Consider the following 20801-nt stretch of genomic DNA (forward strand, 5'->3'; position numbering starts at 1 on the left):
GAATCCAAGGAAGCTACTCCGAATGCAACAGTTTTCAGCATGGTAACTTGATGCCCAAAGCAGCGAATTTCAATCCCTCAGTTGCACCTGAGAAATTCGTGATCGAACGTTCACTAGCATGACCGAGCTTGAAAATGTTAGTAAGACAATTAGTCAGTAAATGGTACCTGCTCGACACTAAGCATACTTCAGATCCGACTCAGACTGTCAGAAAGGACAAAAGAATCCCAAAGGAACATTTCAAGTCATCATGTCTATCGATGAAACAGTTCTAAATTGGCCTCATTCAAAGGAAAGCTATTGAGCAGTATTGCGCTGTGTTTCGTTAATTTTGTCGTATTGGAAAGTTATCGATTCTGACGGAAATCCGGAATTCTGCCTTCCTATAGCACTGCGTTCGAAAGTTTAACGTTCCAATCAATATCTTCCCATCCACTTCTATATAAAAATATTTTAAGACTATCATGCATGTTGTGTTGAGCTGAGTTTATCCATTTGAGTAAATCCTTGTGGAGAAAGTTCAGTAAAGTATTTTTTTGATATAAATTTTACTGACTTTACTGTCTGGTATCTCAACACCACAAAACTACCGTATTTTGTTTAAAAAAATTTATTGAAGGTTAACGCACTTTGCTTAGTTCTTAAGCAAGATATCACTAAACAACTAATACATATAAACATTTTTAAAACAGACTTCCCGCTGTTCCTCTTAAACACTTGCTGATATATTATCTGGGATTAGAACGAGCACAAGAATATATAAAAAAGTTGAATAACTGAAAGCTTTTTTTTATAGATACATAGTCTTCTGGACGATATGAAAGCGCTTGCGTATCAATTTGAACATTTAACAAAGATTGAGAAGATGCGCTATATATATTTGGCACAAAATGTTGAACACTGTCATTTCTACAAATATCAAAACGTAGACTTATGTAGGTATTTAGAGATCGTTTCTAACACGCTGAAGTCTCTTTAAAACCGTTCTTCTATTTTCACGTAAAATGCTTCTGGCATCAAGGTGAGGCCGGGCTGTCCCTGAAGATTAATCCCTTGATACTCGGCTGGCAACCCATCCTGTGTAAAACGGAAGCTGTGAAGCAGCGCCCCAAGGAAAGTGGTCACTGTTTTCAAGACCAGATGTTCCCCAGGGCATTTACGACGACCTCCCGAGAATGGCATGAAGCTCCCGAAGAACTTGGGATCAATCAGCTGGCCTGCGTTATCCAAGAATCGCTTGGGATTGAAAACATCTGGGTCTTTCCAGGCTTCAGGATCGTGATGCACTGACCACAGATTGACGAAGATGACTGTGTCTTTCGGGATTGTGAAGTCTCGGATGGTTGTTTCGGAGGTCGTGGATCGAGGCATTGAGAGTGGCGCGACGCTGGTCGCCCTTAACAGCTCACATACTGTAGCTTGCAGAAGAGGAAGTGACTCTATGTCTTCCAGGGTTGGCAGACGTTCTCGGCCGATAACATGATCTAATTCGTCATGTAGCTGACTCTGAATGTCGGGATATTTCATCAGGTAAGCCAAACTCCAGTACAGGGTGATGGATGAAGTATCAAAACCAGCACCAAACAGGTCTGCCAACACTGGAACGATTTGTTCGTCGCTGAGCACTGGAGCCATGCATAGGGCATCTTCTCCTGCTGGGCGATTTTCTTTTTCTTTCTCAGTTTCTTTCTCAACAACGCTGACAAAACTGTCTGCGATATTGCGAACCTGTCCGTCTTCATAGGTTTCTTTGTTCTTCTCAAACATCTGGCTGATACCACCCAATATAACCTTCATTGTCAGGGCAAGGCTTGAAAGTGCTTTATTGGGAAGATACTTTAGCAGCGGCAGGAAATCAACGTGGCTGCTACCAGTCACCGCCTTTCGGAAATTGTTAGCGATTGTGAGCATTTCTCGGAGTCCTTCGTCGTCGTACGAACGCTCGACTCCAAACAGCGCGTTGAGGATGATGTTCGCTGTGGCGCACCTAAGGGTTATTAGGGCGTCTACAGGCTTTCCCGCTTGTTGTTTGAAGCAGTGAATCAAGCGCTCAGATTCATGCAGCAGTTTCTCTCCCAAAGTGTCTGTGTTCTTTACGAAGTTATGAATGGCACCAACGCTGATCTTACGAGAAAGCCGCCATTGGGGGGAGTAATCACCTACGGAAAGGCTGTTTCCTTGGGGATTGGCTACTTGGAAGGTGTGGAGATTTGGCCTCCCAGCGAAGGCAATCGAGTGCTTGATGATGGTTTCTTGGATGGCATCCACTCCGTTTAGCACCACAACCAAACGATTTCCGAGCATAAGGCTGAACATATCGCCATACTTCTGTGTCATTTTGGTGAAATCAAGATGTGGGTACTTTCCAAGGCGAAAACAAGCGCCTGTTATAAAATAAAATACATATATTAAATGAGTGAGAATCCTCCAGAAGCATTCAGTGTGGGGACTAAATTCGTGTCAGGCATTCCGCATTGTTAGTGTTAAGTTTAAAGTGAACTTGTTAACACTGTTAGTGCCTCTTCAAGGCCGATTGTGTCACAAAAAAACTTCATTTGGACGACCTTTTGTATCATCACATACGGTATGTTATTTTTTAGATGGGAACACCCCCTTTCAAATTTCTATTTTACTATAATTATTTTGTTTTCATAAAACCGAACCCTACGGGGTAGGGGGAAGGTAAAGCTAATTTGCCTTGGCAGAAGTCACGCGTTCGTGCTAAAAGCCTAACGATGGGCGTGAATCATGGAAATTGGGTCATTATGTACTCAGTGTACTCATGTTTTAGACATGTTACTTGAATACTTGATTATGGACCATGTAATTACTACCAGTTTACAAACTTGTTTATGTTTCTTTGGGGAGCTTATTTGTGACCACGAGCACGTAGTTTGTGGCTGCTTTGTTAATTTTCTTATGTACGTGTACAAACAAGATTGAGCAATACGCACTTAGAACAGTTTTTTCAGAGCTCATTCAAAGTTGATGAAATTTATTCGAGGAATAATTGGTCTTCGAAACAAAATAAAATCTTGCTGATGAACAGAAACCACCTTGAAATAGCATGTGCCTTAAACCTCGATCGAGTGCGGGGAAACTAGGGTTTCTTATTAGCCGCTACAGTACAGGGCTTTGTTCTTTCCAGTGGCTAAGGAAATTGGCACGTAATGCGCTTTGATAATTGGTTGAAGTGATGCGTGCAATATTAATTGGCCTGCCACTATATGTTAACCACAATTCGTCTTTTGTTGTCAGGATTCTTTTTATCATATCCAATAAACTCAAAGATAACAGATCATTGATATCGGGCGATAAGGCGAGCTTGGAGACGAAAAGTTGGAATAAGTATCTTTAACTCGCGGCCGAGGTAGAGTCCGGTCGTTAACTGATGTTTTACTTGTGCGGGCGCCTATGTCGACTTCTTGGTTATATGTACTGTTAGTACCCCTAAACCTGTCAATGAAAAGCGTGTTTGCTCCTTTTAATTTGGTTTCCTCTCAACTGAATAATGAAACCTTGTTAACTGGGATGCTTCGATGGCCCGAAACAGCCGTGTGCTTCGAAAACGTTTGTACTTAAAATTGTTGTATCGTTGTGCATAAAATTCTACCGATGTTAACTCTGCATTTCAGCAAATGCGGGAGTTTTTAGCCCGGAAATCTATACAAAACTTGTTTAGCCGGTGCAAATGAGATTTTTTTTTTTGTAAAGTATGTTTACTTTTGGCTTTGGATCAGTGATTCAACGTTGATTGCTTGTTCATAGAATTGCACCAAGAATTCTAAAACCCTGCCCAATGATCGATCAAAACTTCTCGAGGTTATCAAAACTGTAACAGTTTCACTAGTATAGGGACAATAAAAAAATGAGGCATTCCATATCCGGCCAAATAACTGGGGATAGTTCATTACCTAACTAAAACATTAATTTGGTCTTGTCTCCGCTGCCAGTCTACTTAATCAGTGCTAAGGCAGTTTTCGCTGTAACAGTCTTTTGACAAAGGTCATCAAAATGAGTAGTAACTGACGTCATTTAGAAGGTAATCTGACAGCCGGCAGAAAGCAGAAATGTTTAACCACGCAGTTCAATGGACGATAATCATGGTTATCAACCAAGAGATTTGACAAATTTTATCAATGTTACGGCGCCTAGGGGTTAACGTGTTCTGCTTTCTGCATTTTTCTCAGGGCTTAAGATATTAGAAGTGCGGAGTTAATTTGAGCCTGTTCACAGAAACTCGCGATGATGTCAAAACAATGGAAGTCACATCCATCATCAACTGGTACACTGAACTAAAAGCAAATATGTTTACGTTCCAGAAAAGAATAAAGCAAAACAATCTGTGTTCACGTGAAATGTTGCAAGACATTCCCTTGGCAATTGAGCTAATTCCTTTACGCATTATGCAGTGTCAAAGTCCAGTTTCGCTTTATGTACGGATGTAAAAAGGTCTAACAATGAAATAAGTCAAAGTTTTTAGTTGCTGAGACGCCGTTGGAGGGAACAATAAGGTTGTGAATAGTCCTTCAAAATGAAATTTTAGTGTTGTCAGGCTTAAAATAAAATTAGTTAGCTAACTTTTTGTCAGTTCGTCCGGTTCAGTTAAGCACTTGGTTTTAAGTTCCGCAACTTTTCGTTTTACATTAATTCACCTAAACTAAGCATTCGTGAATTTTTTTATCCCAGGCACACAATCATTACCAAATAAAGATTATTGAAAACAATATTATTTTTCGTACGTAAGCAGACTTAAACTCAGTCGAACACGGATTAAAATTGTTTAATATGTATCTCCTGAAACCGTCCAAAGAAGAGCTTAAATAATTGGCGATCTTGCCTCGCGTTAATTTTGGTCTTTGCTGAAGCCAAGCATTGGGTCTTTTTGGTAGAAAAAAAAAGGCATTAAAGATAAACAGTAGTTCATTATTGTAGTAATTCGGCGAAGAGCACGCAACATAGACCCTGTCGGTACGCTTGTGTCATGCAATGGAACTGACTCAATAATTAATTCATTCATTATGCAGTTTTATCGGTGATTTTGAGAACAAAGAGTCTTTCTTGCCGAGAAAGAGTTATTGCTTTGCAGAAAGTTTCTTGAGGACTTTTGTCAGAATTTTTAGCCTTTGTATAGTTAGAAGGCGTCAAAGTTAAGAAATCGAGGGGTTTTTTTATAGAGATAAAAAAGGCACCCAAACGACCCAACTTAGTCACAGAGACTATATTGTATAGAGAGATTACATTGAGCTAAATCCGGTTTTGTTAACTTTTTCTTTTGAGGGCATACAGCTTCTTTAAAGCGAGACTTCTTTAACAACAACTTTTTGAAGAATGAAAATAACTAAAATTTACCCGCATGGTTCCATGTAGCGCTAACAAGTGCTTATAAAATTATGTATTTTAACTTTTGCAAGTGCTCAGCAGTTCAGAACTAGCGAAATTTGTCGATCTCCATAAAGCACTCTACAAAAATGATCATTATCCAAGACACGGTAGAGAAACTAATCTGAAATGCTTGAACTAATTCTTACCTATGACTGGCAGGCCCCAAGGTCCTGGAGGTAGCTTGGACAAAGAATGCTCCCATATTGCTTTTCCAGTGAGGAAGACACAAAGCAAAAAACAGAGGAAGAAAATCTGACCGATCGATGAAAACTCTTCAATTGCGAACGGAAAGCTCATGTTGAGGGGTTTAAAGGAAGCGGAAAATGTTCCCTGTTCTCCGGCTCGTACTTTGCTGCTCGGTGTCCAAGGTTCAAATGGTCTCAAGAGAGAAGTATTGAGTATAAATGTATGCGAACAAATTGTTTACACCCGGGTGAACTCTTATCTATTTATCGGCTATAAGCACGCTATTCTTTTGGTGTCAATAAAAAGACAGTAATTTATTGGTTCACGTTTTGAGCGAGTGCTCCTTTGTGTGCTGCAGAGCATGCTACTTCGGAACGCTGTTATTGTGGTGTCAGCGGCGTTTAAACGCTTCCCCAAAGTGTTTTGACCGCAGTTTTGATCCTGTTACTACCTTTAGCAGTTTTCTTCCGGCTTCGAAATGGACTCCTAATTGAAATATATGCAACTTATAGTGAGAGGTGTTGATGCTATTAAACGGAAAGGGAATCAGAAATGAAATCCACCATGCACAGCTAAACCTAGGTAGCTCAATAATTAATGATACCCGGTAGCCCTTTGATGGTTTTAAATCTATTAACAGATATAATTACCCAAAAAGGTCACAATGGTTGCTATTTTCTGCAGCGCCCTCGCTGTGATTTCCAAAATTGATTACATTGCTCTAGGGTCACTGATCGACAGATAAAAATATCCCAGCGTTTATGCTTGACCGAATACCAATTTTGGTCAACCGTTATAATTATGTCAGTTGCGAGGCTATTTGAATTGAAGACAATTAAAGTAATTGATGTCTGAGTGCTGTTAATATCTGGATGGAAATGATTGGTAGAGAGATTGTTCATGGGTGAAAGGTTGCCTCCGTTAAACCTATCTGCACGTGCCACTCATGTGATAAGTTTTAAAATTTGCGTTTTAAGGTCGAGATCAGTAGTCTTCTGCTCGGTTTAAACCTCACGCGCTTGTAAAAGCAACACGGAAGAAGTAGAGGGATGTGCACGTCGGGTTTGAACGATTCAGCTACTTTCAATTCTCACTCTAAGTTTTGGTAATAAATGGGAAACGGTGGGTCCACAGTCCAGTTCTAGCAGTTCACCATCCACGTGTCATGTGACGTGTGTGGCCTCTCCGATTGAGCTACACTAGACAGCTTAGGTATGCGTCGGCACTCCTAGGCGCAAATGTCGAGTTATGCTATGGGTTAAGTCTAAAATCTGTGAAAGAAAACGTGAAGTTAAGTCGTGAAAATGAAGCTATCGAACAATACTTAGCCACCGCTCTTTTTATTATGCTTGGTTCCTCGGGTTGGTTCTGAATTTTGAGTCTGCGGATAATGTCGATAATACGGCTAAAAGAGCGGCTTTTTCAAGCAGTACTGTTTGTTATGGGCGAATCTAGGGCAACACCTTTAGTAGTTAAGGCGCTGAGTGCCATCAGCCTGACACTAGATAAGCTAAAAAGACCCATCTCGAGCGGAAATATCACGAGATAACGTCCTTTGTCTGAGACTATATTTATTTCTATTTTGGCTGCATGCAAGGCCAAAAGCGCTGATAATTAAAGTTTCTAAAGTTCTCGAAAGTATTGACAAGTTGTATCCGTTTGGCGGAATTGTTTACTAAGGATAAAAGAAGTATTTCATTTATATAAACCTAACTATTTCCTAGATAGACCCCTCCAGATCTTTTATTTTGCAACGATCCTCAAGGTAGCAATTAATAGTGCAGTTGCAGTCACTTCAGTGGTGTATACGTATCTGTTCTATCTAAGTATGCGCTCTTACATTCTGCTTCCACTATATCGTCAAGCATGAATTTATTGACCTTGATTCAGCTATCTTGTCTATAAATCAACAGGAAAGCATCGGTGGAAGTTTCCAGGGGGAAGTTGTTACATAACCTTAACGTCTCCTACGAGTGGTCACTGCTTGCCGGCGAAGGCATTTGTAAGCTTCACAAGACGTTTTCATGGCACACCGCTACTTTCTTCAAAACCGGTGTATGTTTTTTTGAGTTGCTTTGGTTAAAAATAGAGTAGGGTCTGTACTTGCAAACCGTCCTGACTAGCATCTTGCAGGTTATAGATGTAAATGTCGAAGTGTATCAACAGTCATCATATCAGGGCGAGACTATTTTGACATACTTTAACGATGTCCCCGATATTTTTATTTTCTTTTGTTGTGTCTGGCCTTTCTAACCTTTGTAACCTAACACATTTCGGTTTGTTTGGATTCTTTAGCTGAAAATTCAAGGGACAAAAAGTTTTAGGGAAGGGAATCTTATTCGTTGAATATCCGAGATGCTGTTGGCTTTCTGAAAACGCCAGCCGGATTAAGCGACATATTTGTCCCTCCCAAAACAAAAGGAATTAGTTTGCCGGTGTTTTGAAAGTTTGAGGTGATATTTCCCTAAAGAAAACTCTAGTTTTTCATCACGATTTGATACGAAGTTTCGTGGCCGCGGCTGAGTCCCTCTAAACAGATATTCCGCCGAAACGAGCCATTCAGGGTGCCCCTGATCAATGGCCCACTAAATCGATACCGGCCTTTCAATTCAATACGATACGAGTGCGATGTTAACAAACTTTCAGTCTTCTTTTGATATCCATACTATAATAACAACGACAGCACCCAAGGCAGAATCTACCGCTCAGCCTTCTGTGACTGACGTATTCTGTAGAAAGGCAGACGGATTTTTCATTTGCCCAGGGGTAAATTAATTAAGTTATTCAAACATGAACGGCCTTGTTGTCCATCACGTCACACAGAACAATATTAATTTTCAACTTAACCAAAACTAATTAAATTAAGGTAAGTAAATCGGGCCGGATGTGTCGTAGTATGGAAGAGACACAAGAGTGACTAATTTTCGTCTAAAATGGTGTGTGTGTTGGGGGCGCAGAAACACGTTTCCCCTACAAATCACTTAGATGTCAGTGAATGATCAACATGACCTTTTCGTCTCCAGTGAAACAAAAGCGCACAATTTGCTTGTATACCATATTTTGTAATGCTTTGCTATGTGCACGATATGATTGATTGAAATACAAATTTCTAAATCTGTACGATTCAAAACTTTTGAGCATTCAAAACCAAGACACCCACTCTTTTAAAACGACACATTAAGTGATGCTTTTTTGCACAATACTAATTTAATGTTGATTTTAAATTATGGCACCGGGGCAAACAAAGAAAATAAAAGCGGCCGATTTTTAATAAGTTTTGTTATTCAAGATACTTTAAACAGATCATTCTACTGGTCATTTCATTCACCTTGACTTTCAAACCCGATATTCACTTGTTTTAGTGTACAGAAAACCGTGAGACGGACTGCTTAAAGGGCCTTTGTCACGATAACGCGCATGTGCGATAAAAGATGTTGTGCAAAGGCCGTGTCCGTGGAATACAAGCACATACACTTTAATTTCTTCCAACTGGCGTGTACATCGGCAGCAACATAAAGTTTCCGATGCTCGTCCTCCCATTTTTTTCTTCGTTTTTTCTTTCTTTTCTTTTGAAACAAGGCGGCTACGAGCCAGCCTTGCAGAAACTTGTTTCGTCCAATCCTCCTCTCGAGGACATCGATTTTCTCGACGAAATTCACATAAAAATACAAAATGTGCAATTTCAATCCCTCACAAATGACCAAACAGTTCCTCGATATCGTTATTTTCACTTCTACAAGCTTCACAAGGTAGATGGAAAAAGATTTTCCTCGCAGATGCCTACTTTGAAAACTGTTCCGTCGGATCAGAAATCAAATCGCCGCACATGCGCAGAAGAGTGTCAAATGCCCTTTAAAGACGCAGCCAGCAATTCAAGAGTGTCGGTCTCTGTATCGTAGGTGTGGCCTGCCGCCCAATAGTAACAACAAGCTAAGGTCATCCTGTCCGGTTATCTTTTGTAGCAAAATTTCCGGAAATTCCGGCCATGGGATCAAATGGGACGGAAATTTCCAGGAAACAAACTCTTTCAGAAATCTAGGTATACCTTGCAAGGGTCGGGGATCCAATTGTCCGGGAAACCAGAAAAATTTTGTCTCCTTCTGCTAACTGCTCGGTTTCTCCAATCGGAGCATAGATCGATAGACTTATGCGATGTCGCTCGTGTTGGATTACTCTTTTCTTTTTGGGTATAAGGGCACTGTTAATAGAAGAATGCCGTTCTATATTAATTTCAAAGCGAAACGTTTGGTCGTTGGAAACAGTTCTCTGTTCCCGAATAAAAGATAAAATTTTCAAGAATGCCAAGGCCAAAAAGGCAAAAAAAATATATGCGCTATTTTTGTCAATAGTGCCGGTAAAAATGCCCAATGTTAAGGCAAAATGACCAAGGTTTAAAAACCCGTTTCCGAGTGCGTATGTATATAAATAACAATAGTTATGTAATACTAAATTTTGTCCGTTTTTCCCATGGAACTAACCTTAAAAGCTATTTTAGGAACAACGTGTTTCTCCAAGCGTTTCACAGCATGTTGGAGGTATAAAGGCGCCTTAACCCAGAAATAGAAATTTGCGCCCAGCAGGAACCACTTCTGTTTTGTAAACTCAAAAACGTTAATAAAATTGTCAGTGTGAAATACTAGATAAAAGTAGAATAACAATAATCTTAGTTAAGTAACTGGCGTCCATTCGACAAGTTGTTATCACTACAAAAGTGTCCGCAAAACTGGCACAAAAAAAATTAGGCTCAAAATAACATGACCTCTCGGGTTCCTTAATTAATTTAATCCCAACGAGTGAGGTTGAATAATAACAGGTAAAACTGTAATAACTAATGTATCACAACTAAGTGGAGTTACAAGTTATTCAAGTCGGCCTATTTTCACGCAGTGAACAGATTGTCTTGTGCACGCGGCAAAGAATATCACTTTCTGGGGCAGACTATTACTACTATCCTTACCTTGGTCCCCTCTCATTCCACCCTCATTCCACACTCCCTTTTTTAGAGTAATTTTTAGTCTATTCTTGGTTTAAAGGCCGAGTTTCACGGTCAAGCGCATGCGCGAGCAGACCGGCTCAAAACTAAATTCGATGCGAGCTTGTGGTGGAACAATCTGTTGAAATCGCGCCCGAATTTGGATCATCCGCTCTTCGTTCTTCACTTTTTATAATCTTTGTTTCCTGTTGTAAATAAAGTTCGATTTTTGTAAGGTTAAAAGTGTTTTAGCATCCGAAAACGACATTTTTGCCGATGGATCGGCAAGGGGACGTCGCGGCCGACCGGCGACGGGACGTTCTGTGGACTCTCTGGAGGCACAGAAGTTAAAGCGGACAGAGTGGAGTGGATGTAGAAATCCTGTGTGGTTAACAAGATACGTCCACCAAACGTGGAAAATTGGTATAGAGATAAGTCTGTTTAAAATAGACAACGATTTCGCGACACATCTGCTTTCGCTGGAAATGGCTTTGGATGAACTCGCGAGGATTTTCTAGATTTCAATCGTACTGTTTGTTCATATGGAAGGCAACTGTCAAAAACGGAGAATTCGAAGGACAAACAGCATCAAACATCAGTGTTTTGCTTTGGATGGAAAAAATTGTACAACAGTGAGACGCGAAGCGAATAAATATGAGATCAAATGTGCGAGTTAGTTGTAGTCGTCTATTAGCGGGCTAGAATAGCGGGCAGTAGAAAAAAAATCCAAAAGATTTGCGGCAAACTACAAAAACTATTGTAAGGTATTCATTTATCTATAAAATTATGGTCGTTGCGAATGGCAAAGGCAGTTTTGATTTGCCACCATGGCAGAGTTTTCTCAAATGCATTCCAGCATCTCGGAAGGACGCTCAGTGTTGTTGTTACTAAACGGTCGCAGCGCTCCTTGAAGCTTGCGGATTTCTCGTTCTTCGCCCTCTCGCTGGTCTAATAAAATCAGGCTATCGAGCGTACACACTATAGTAAGTTTATCATTGAATGTTGATGAAATACTGGATTTAAGAACATAAGTTTGAGGGAGCTTCTCGGCTTTTCAAACTGCGCGTAATAAAAAAAGGTCGATGCCGCGAGATATCGACATTGTACTAAAATAAAACCGTATACGTTCGCAAAAGTTCTGGCATTTCTTGAATGTCATGGGACATTCACGAAGCGGCGCTGCAAAAATCCCCATGTGTTTTACATGATCAGCCTTTTTGTTTCTTTCTGAAACGTGACCGAAACACTGGCCGGTCAGTTTTATTTTTATGCCAGCAAGTTATAAGACTTGCCCGCCGTATCCCGCCGGTGTTGTGTACTCGCTTCTAATTGGTCCAAAAACAATTGGCTTGACAGCGCTTACGTTATCGCTCGCGCATGCGCCGAACCGTGAAACTCTCCCTTTAAATTGTACGTTTCACTTCATTAACGTCGAGTCAGTTATTCAAACCACGGTTACTAAATTAGCCCAATATTCAAACAAACAGCAAGAACTGAAAGGGAATTTACTTTGAGATTGTGAATAGAACTAAACGTCGAACAAAATCTAAGAGTAAAGATGATGACAAATTAAAGATAACTTATTCCTCTTAAGCTCGCAAAAAACATACTGAAAATTTAACCCCCACCCCCCGTCTCTCTCGATCTCTCTCCCCACTCCCTCCCCTGGTTTCCTCACACGTACCCTCCCTCCCTCCCCCCCCCCCTCCCCCCTCGCCCACAGGCTAGTTTGCCGTTCACAAATCAAATCAATGTTTAAGGTTACGATCGACCTTCCCTTCTTGTTGTTTGCATAAATAACTTAATATTTGCCTGTTTTGAAGCAAGTCAATTGACTTCCCTCAGTCTGCCGCATCAACGTGATTAATTTATTTAATTAGTTTCAACAGTACAATGCAACCTCTTTTATATAAGAACCTTGGCCGAATGCATGTTAAGAGCACAACTTTGTTGAAATTTACATGGTATAATGGCTGTGATATGGTTTGCAGCTTTATTGTTGGTTTTTAGCTTTTTTGGCATGAATGCATGAAACTGGTTGTAAATACTTTTAGTATCTCAACTTCAATATAATTAACTTTTAGTTGTTTTGAAATTAGGTTTTTGTTCACTGAAGTGCAGCTGCTTGCTTGTGAGCTTATTGATTTTAGTTAGTACATGACTTCCTCTTTGAACAGTCAAGCAATATCGCCTTTTGTAGTTTTCTTCAAAGTTAATCTTGGTAACACTGAATATCGTCATTCGAAGGTTCTTTTCATTTATGATTAAAAAGTTCTTAAGGTTTGGATTTCTTGTAGTATTATCGCTTTGTGGCGATCTTTTGTAATTTTCCAAAGGCAAATTTGCAAAGGCCGTTTTGCAACTTTGTTGTTAACACGTAACAGACGATAAATGGTGGTAGAAGAGGTGGGTAAATTTGTTGGGGTTTACAGTCCAATACTATCAATCTGTTCCCTAATCGATCGTTCTTCTTTGCCATCCGGTTCCACTGAATTTCATCCGTAGTTTTATGGTTCGAAGTCGTCTAAATATGTAAGTGAAAATGTCAGTGAAGAGAAACTGAAAGAAAAACAAAAAGATTGGAGGGGAAAGCTGCCAAATTTTGGGGAAATTTAGCTTTCGAGTAGGAACAGCCTAACTCATGTGGTGTGTATACTTTTTTTTTTCCTTCTGTTTCTGTCTTAATGACGGTGCCTACTAATACCGAAGTATTTTTGCGCAGTTTATGACTATGCGGGAAAAGCAGATCGTAGGAAGGGATTTTGAAATCTGACAAGAAAATAGGGGTAAACATACATTTTCAGACAGCAATTAGACAGCAATAATACAAAAAAGCTTTAAAATACCGTACAAAAACAATGTATCCAATTTTCTTTTTACAAATTGAAGCTCGACTATCTCTGAAAAATCCGTGGTTACCCCCAATTTTCTTTTCAGATTTTAATAACACTTACTGAGATAGTCTTTTCTTGCAAAGTCATACACCGCGCAAAAATATCTTTGAATTTCTAAGAAATCAGAGTTTCACGGAACATCCTGAGATGCACACAACGTATGCGCAGTCGTAAAAGGAGACACGTTTTTAAGCTAAATCCTTTTTCGAGTTTGAATTGTGCAAACAGGTTTCTTTACATTTACGTCCATTTACGGCGCCAAAGGAATTTGCTTAGTCAAAAGACATTTAAATCGCCTTTTTTAAGTGTCAACCATAACACCGTAGTGAAATTTATTTTATTTATTTATTTATTTTTTTTTTTGGTAAACTTGAAAAGCCTCGATCATCGTTCATCTTCCTTTTATCATCCTGCCTCTCCCCCTTTTTCTAGTTCCCACACCCCTCGCTCCTTCCTACCCACAATACACACAAGCCAATTCACAGAGCAGACATATATTGCTTTCAACTGCTTTATTGACACTTTTAAATATGCAATAACTTCACTGCATGTTTCGTTTCTCTGTCAGCAAATCTGTGAATAAAAAGAAAGCAAACCATTGGTTCGATTAAACTTACTTATTGCGAGTACAAGCCTGACAGAGAGCCTAAAAACGCGGGCATTAAAGTACTGGGCCGGGTTGTTCGAAAGCCGATTAACGCTAATCCACGATTGAAAGTTAACCGAGGTTTACATCTCGCTCATTTAAAATGATTTTAAAGACTCATTTTAAGCTAATGGTAAAGAAAATTCTAAGGCAAAACAAAGGACAAAAATGTTTTGGACGAACCCCTCTGGATTAGTAAATAGACTCGAATCAAAGTTCAAGTTGACCCAGGATTAGCTTAATCGGGCTTTGAACAACTGGGCCCAGAGTTCTATGATAGGAAAATTTTCAGATCGCTGATTTTATATATTCCAAACCGAACGAGTTTACTAGGTTCTAATGCTTGTTGGTGTGTTTCTTGTCAGATCACAAATACAACGTAGGCACTCGTGATCACGGAAACAGATCAGTTGTATTTTGTTTCCGAAGGATTCAAACCTTCAGAGTGCAATCGGATGGCTACAGAAAATACGAATTGCTATTGAAAAGGTACTTACTTAAACAGATACTACAAAGGTTTGTTCGGTGTGTTTTTTGGAAAACGAAAGGTATACAGGTCTTGAAGAAGACAAATAATCTACAAAATGACGTATAGAATTCCAGGCTGTATTAGTTCTACGAGGGTTGCGTGATGACCAGACACACTCAGTCACAAACGGTCACCTTCGTCCCTTCAATGCTGCTATGTTGAGTTTAGTAAGCCAGAGTGAAAGAAAGTTATGACAACAACATTGCGGGTGTGTGTGTGTGGGGGGGGGGGGGGGGAGGGGGGGGGAAGGGGTGGTGGGGAGGGACGAAAATACATACATTACAGCCGAGACTGTTCGAAAGCCGATTTACGCTAATCCCCGATTAAAAGTTAATCGAAGTTTTCATCTCGCTCGATAAAGATGCTTTTAAAAGCTGATTTTAAGCTAAAGGTAAGGAAAAGTCTAAGTCAAAACTGAAGGGTAAAAGTCTTTTAGAAAAATGCTTATTGATTAGTAATTAAACTCGAATCAAAGTTCACATTAACCCAGTATTTGCTCAATCAGGCTTTGAACAACTGGGCGTCTTAGTGATACCGTGTTACAACATATTTTCACTGAGTGTGTAGCTGCCTCAGAAGTTTCGACGGAAAAAGATACCACTACCATTTGACTGTGACGATGGTGCAAAAAGAAGTACCTAAACTTTTAGCACATTACTCAAATTCAGAATGATACAGCATATCATTGGTCATGATTATAATGTATTTTGATTTTTCATTTAGCCTACCCGTTTAGCAGCGATTGCAGCTTTTCTTGCAGTTTTTCTTTACGTAATCGTTATTGTTGCAATAAATTTTCCAGGACCGGCAACTTGAATGGTCATCTTTGCAAGCTAAAATGAAGCGAAACAAAGACTAAAATATGAGGACCATTTCAGCAAAGCCCAAAAAACAAGCAACAAGCATACAACGTAGAAGTAATCGAAGTGAATAGTAAAACCTCACAGGATGGCCTGACTAACTCCCGGGCCGGGTGGGGGTGTGGGGAGACTACTCGGAATTTTTTGGTGGGAGTGTGTGGCTCGTTTCTTGTGACCCAATTTCCGAGACCAAAATATGTAATTTTCCGACTTGGCCTCTAAACTTCATACCTACTAGTTTTCAGGTCTGACACATCTACTGGTATCTAGAATCAATGCCCGTTTCTGTAAAATCCATACCAGTGATAACCCATATGGTTAAAATCTACACTCTATTTCTGACAAAAACGGCTTATCGCGTATAGGAGGGGAGTACTCCATCTCCCTGGACTTACTGCACCCTGATAAGGGACAATCGTATCTTTTTTTTAAGGTGTCTTTATCTATAACACCTGTGTTTCCGCCGGATTCCGAACAGATTAATCATTAAAAATCCCCTTATTCTCGATCTGTTGGATTACGCAGAATTTAGGTCCCCGCAGATAACATTAATATCTCCAAATGAATCGCAAAAATGTCCCGCCAAATTGCCAAATTAAAAAAAACTCTGCCACAATTTTATGCCATACTGCAAGTCATTAAATAGTATCACTTACATCCACCACCGCCTGCTGCTGTCCCTGCAAATTAAAGGAAAGAATGATTTTGTGCAGAAATTGGTGCATAAGTAATCATCGAGTTATTTAAACTATAAACAAAAACAAAACATGGATGTGAAATATATGAAATACACTGATATATTGAACTGCCAACGAACGAATAAGCAAGAAAAAGTGAATTACCATAGCAGTTATGTACGCCTGAATTTTTTTCCACCTCGGCAGTTATAGTACGAAACACAAAATGATCGCTCCCAGTTGCTTTATTGCTCATGCAGTTGGTAGAGCACTGCACCGGTATCGCAGAGGTTACGTCTTCGAATCGTGTTTAAACCTGAAGTTTTTCAGGCTTTCTTTTCGTAACTACTTATAATAAGTTGCGTACACAACAGTGATGATCACTTCCTTATTCATTCTTTCATCCGAAGTTCAAATATATGTATTTCATATACTCCACTTCCATTACTTCACCTCGACGGGCATATTACGAATTCATAAAATGACCAACTCCCAGTTGGCTTGATAGCTCAATTGGTAGAGCACTGCACCAGTATCATAGAGGTCATGCGTTCGAAACCCGTTCAAGTCAAATGAATATTTTCAGGCTTTCTTTTCGTGGTTACTTAAGATGCGTTCATAACTTCGTGAGTCATTCACTCATTCATTAACTGTAAATAATTAAGAAACAAACAAAACAAAAAAGAATTTCAGTTGGGTATCAAATGGGCCAAAGTATTCTCGATAACGGAATTTTCTGGTTACCTTAAGAACAGAACGACAGAAAATCGACACTCTTCAAGGCGAGTCAAGTGCCATTGTAAATGGCAAAAGCCACCCCTTCGGGATAGTGTGATCTTTAGTAATACGTTTTTGGCTTCCTTTTACTCTCCATCATTCAATGATGCTCTCCACCAGTTTTAATAGTTTGCAAACTCATTAATGGGAAATATACAAAGGTTATGAGTGGGAATGTTTACTAGAGTCTTTTCATCGTGGCTCGAGTTTCTTCTTGGAACGATATCCATCTAAGACGTATGAAAATTCAAAATCTTCTGTTCCTTTTATAGGGATCAAAGCATTTAGGCTTCGATCGTGCAAAGTAAAATAAAACAGAGGGAGCGCTTGCGCAACCTTCCGAACCAGAGGCTCATGATAAAGTGCTTGACAGTAATCCAGATCGAATCTGAATTTGGAAATGTTGGTTTTCGAGGAGAGGGGAAAACAGGAGTACCCGGAGAAAAACCTCTCGGAGCAAGGACGAGAACCAACAACAAACTCGACCCACACAAGACGCCGAATCCAGGACTGATCGAACCCGCGCCACATTGGTGGGAGACGAGTGCTCTCACCACTGCGCCATCCCTGCGCCCCTGGTAAAAAATAACCTCAAAATTTGCTTTAAATTGTTGCACTTACCATACAAGGACTGGATTGCAGAGATATCATCAGCCTGCAGCCTGAAGTTCGGCACGTACCCAGTGTAGTAAGGATACATAACGGCATTCCTGACACTTGAATGGTGGATACCAAGCGAGTGTCCGAATTCATGAGTCGCGACCCACAACAGGTTCGTGCCGCTGTAAGTTCCGTCGGTGAATTTTTCATCTTCGTCGAAGTGTGAGCGGCCATCAGAAGGGAAGAAGGCGTGTGCCAGTACACCGCCACGTCCGTCAAATGGAGAAGCGCATGTCCGTTCGGATGACCCACGGTGAGTTTTGTCCCCAAAGCTAAACAAAGACACATACAGGTTTAAAGTGGATACTATTAACAATGATTCCACGAGCGCTCTTTGGGTTTGAGAAAGAGAGGATCCTCTCGAATCTTCAAATCCCAAATACGTCGGCCAAATTACCTTAAGTTATCTGAACTCACTTGATAAAACCAAGTATTAGTTTCCACTCCCTCACCGACGCAGGGCCACTCTTTTTCTTTAATTTAAATGCTAACAACCTTATCTAGCTGGAAAATTTGAACTGGTTTCAAACAGTTCAGAGGTACAGGAACTAAGTTTTGTGCTTACAAATTGTTGAATTATTTAACAGTTTCGAAAATAAATGACATCAGGAACAGATTAGTAGCGAGGACGACCAGGTAACAAGCATGTGGTCGTCCTGGCGTCAAATCTCTCAAAGGCTTCTGGGAAAATTAGACCACAATTGTGTACAACAGCCAATGGTATGTTGCCGTGTGCTGGGATAAACAAGAACAAGGTTTTTCAGCACGCAGCCCCCCCCCCCCCCCCCCCCGCCAACCCCACCATATCATTGCCTTTCTTCGTGTCTTCTCTTTTAAAAATATCTCAAAGTTGCCAAGTACACAACCGATGTACCTAACATGATAATTCTCAACATTAAAAGGTTTATGACAATCTCCAGGAAACAATGAAAAGTGTTCCTATTTTGGTTGAAAGATTTCAAGCCAAAAAATTGCCCGTACGATTTCTTAACTGAAAGACGCAACCATATTACATGACACAAGGTTGAACGATGACATGAACTTGTGGCTTACACACCTCCCGGGAGAACCCTTGCCTCGTTCACCTGGGGAAGGCCAGGGAGAAGCGGAACCAAATATTTCCGAAGCTTGAGGAAACAAAGACATGTCATATTTACCTGATCTTGAGGTCAGCAGTCCTTGCGCTGCTTGCTTTAGAGAAGGACAGCCCGGATACATCAGACCAGTATTTCAGCGCTTTCTCGAATATGCGGTCCTGTGCCGATCGCGTCAAATCAGCTCCATGTTCAACGTAGTATGTCAGTTGCTTCTTGTTCCACTTGGAGCCAGTTCTGTACCTCTTCACGCGACCTTGCTCATCGACGTCCGGAATTCCACAACGAGGTTGTTGCATTTGGTTGATGGTTGCCTCATCTAGCACACCAGTCGCAGGCAGCCCAACGAAGTTTTGGAAGTTCTTGATGGCTGTTTGCACGTCGCTATTTCCTGAACGAGTCCGCGATATGTATCCGTATTGGGTCAAAAAGTTCTGGGAAAGAAACAATAATTTGTCTGATTAGGTTAAGGGAGAATATTTCAATGACTCCATTTTGTAGCTGGATCTTTGTATAGATCAGGATCAGCAATAGACTAAACAGAAAAACTTGAAAGATACAAGGCTGTTCGAACAGCTATTATTTTTATAATATTACCCAATATTTCGGTTAGACAAAACTAACCTTCATCAGATAAGAAAAAAGCGATGATACATGATAGCTAAAAAGTTATTGTCCAGATAATTCGAACACATGGAACACTTTACTGATGAAACTATATACTAAGTATAAACAAACCTACTCTGCTATATTAAGTAAAAGTATAACAAGAATTGCTATGGGTCGGCCCAGGGAAGTTGCACCGTACTTGTGCGTTCGATGGCATGCGGTCCTCGAGTTTTTGAGTAGATGAAAACGTTCGAGTGAGGTGTTTATGTTTTTAAGTTGTTCCTGACACCTAAACATTGAACTAATTAAATGATCAAACTAAATGCAGGGCTGTTTCTTTGCACAAATTTCCCTCTGTCAAAGATGATAGCCTACTTTAGAAACAATTATAGTTAAAACGACCCCCAAAACTTAAAAAAAAAAAAGTTTGTCATTATAAAAACAATGAATTAAAAGTTGCATTGGCGTCGATATTATCCCATTTTCAATTGAATCCAATAGATAATTCTTTAATTAGTAGCAAGTGACTAAACTGACCCGGTCCATCTTTTCAGTAACTTTTCTACTTATGGAAACAAGACATGTTTGATCATTTTACTTAACTAAAGGTACTTTTCAATTTAAAAGAAAACTAAGCGGCTACCTACCAACGCCATGCTGTTGTCATCCGTGAAGGCACCAAAGACAAGCGCCTGTGAGGCGACAATGGCTAGCAAGATTAAACGCAACATGTTATCAGACCAACAAGACTAGCAGCTTGGAAGTTGATTCCGTGAAATGAGTTCGAATCCCATCCCTTATATGAGGCACTATGTAAACCTAAGAGGTTGGCTGAGCAAAGAGTAAAATGGAAAATTTAATCTTTTTCCAAAGGCATGTTTGCAATCCCCTTAGCACCTGACAGGTGAATTTTGCCCATTCAAAGAATCTTTATTGAAGCTTTTATTCTCTCTATTTTTTTAATTTCAAACTTTCTATTAAAGTTTACATCTTGTCTGGAGGGATGTTTAGTTTTCTTTTGTTTCAATGCTGCCGAGAGAGTGAACATCATTTAAAACTTATTACCTTGCTACAATCTTTTTACGCGATTGTAATTGTTTTTTCGATGTATTGGCCCGCTGTTTAGTACTCTTCCAAAAGACATCTTTAATAAATCCAAATTTAGGAATGTAATCCTCGTTACGAGTAGCTATGTGATCATCAAACGGACGCTCGGAACAAAGATCCAAGGCTGGAGAAAATTTACCAAGTTTCTTAAGATATGTATGCATTCAAATCCACCCTCAAGTCGAACAGGTGAATTTTGCTCGATATTTAATTTAATTCTGTATATTCTGTGTTGTTCAACGCCAGTAACAGTCTAGACAAGAGTGGGTGCAGGATTGTGAATTTGCCGAACATCTGTAAGGTGCGCACACAAGACAGCGCATCACAATGTGACAAACGTCATCTAGGCAATCTTTCCACAGACAAAAAGATTCCGATTGCAGCAATGTGGCACAGTTTCTTCAA

General features: G+C 40.0%; 2 protein-coding genes across 2 annotated transcripts; both read right to left on the minus strand.

Moving 5' to 3' along the window:
- Nucleotides 1–594: 594 nt before the first annotated feature.
- LOC146484727 (cytochrome P450 1A1-like) lies at nucleotides 595–5852 on the minus strand. Its single transcript, XM_085104462.1, has 2 exons — nucleotides 5532–5852; nucleotides 595–2384 (listed from the first exon to the last, which is right to left on the minus strand). Exons 1-2 carry the CDS (start codon nucleotides 5680–5682, stop codon nucleotides 976–978), a joined length of 1560 nt encoding a protein of 519 aa, XP_084960588.1. The 5' UTR covers nucleotides 5683–5852; the 3' UTR covers nucleotides 595–975.
- Nucleotides 5853–15344: 9492 nt separating this feature from the next.
- LOC146484728 (matrilysin-like) lies at nucleotides 15345–20020 on the minus strand. Its single transcript, XM_085104428.1, has 5 exons — nucleotides 19937–20020; nucleotides 18744–19114; nucleotides 17548–17858; nucleotides 16129–16152; nucleotides 15345–15445 (listed from the first exon to the last, which is right to left on the minus strand). Exons 1-5 carry the CDS (start codon nucleotides 20018–20020, stop codon nucleotides 15345–15347), a joined length of 891 nt encoding a protein of 296 aa, XP_084960554.1.
- Between the last annotated feature and the right edge of the window lie 781 nt (nucleotides 20021–20801).

This window comes from Pavona decussata, unplaced genomic scaffold (assembly GCF_977016875.1).
Source record: "Pavona decussata unplaced genomic scaffold, jaPavDecu1.1 SCAFFOLD_31, whole genome shotgun sequence".
In the NCBI taxonomy this organism is placed as follows: domain Eukaryota; kingdom Metazoa; phylum Cnidaria; class Anthozoa; order Scleractinia; family Agariciidae; genus Pavona; species Pavona decussata.

What these genes read in the sequence shown, in the direction of transcription:
- LOC146484727 (XM_085104462.1), bottom strand. Translation starts at nt 5,682, where the DNA reads ATGAGCTTTCCGTTCGCAATTGAAGAGTTTTCATCGATCGGTCAGATT. An exon ending in TTGGGGCCTGCCAGTCATAG is followed by an intron (nt 2,385 to 5,531) that starts GTAAGAATTAGT and finishes ATTTTATAACAG; the next exon opens with GCGCTTGTTTTCGCCTTGGA.
- LOC146484728 (XM_085104428.1), bottom strand. Translation starts at nt 20,020, where the DNA reads ATGTTGCGTTTAATCTTGCTAGCCATTGTCGCCTCACAGGCGCTTGTC. An exon ending in ACTGCTGACCTCAAGATCAG is followed by an intron (nt 17,859 to 18,743) that starts GTAAATATGACA and finishes GTCTTTGTTTAG; the next exon opens with CTTTGGGGACAAAACTCACC. An exon ending in TGCAATCCAGTCCTTGTATG is followed by an intron (nt 16,153 to 17,547) that starts GTAAGTGCAACA and finishes TTTAATTTGCAG; the next exon opens with GGACAGCAGCAGGCGGTGGT.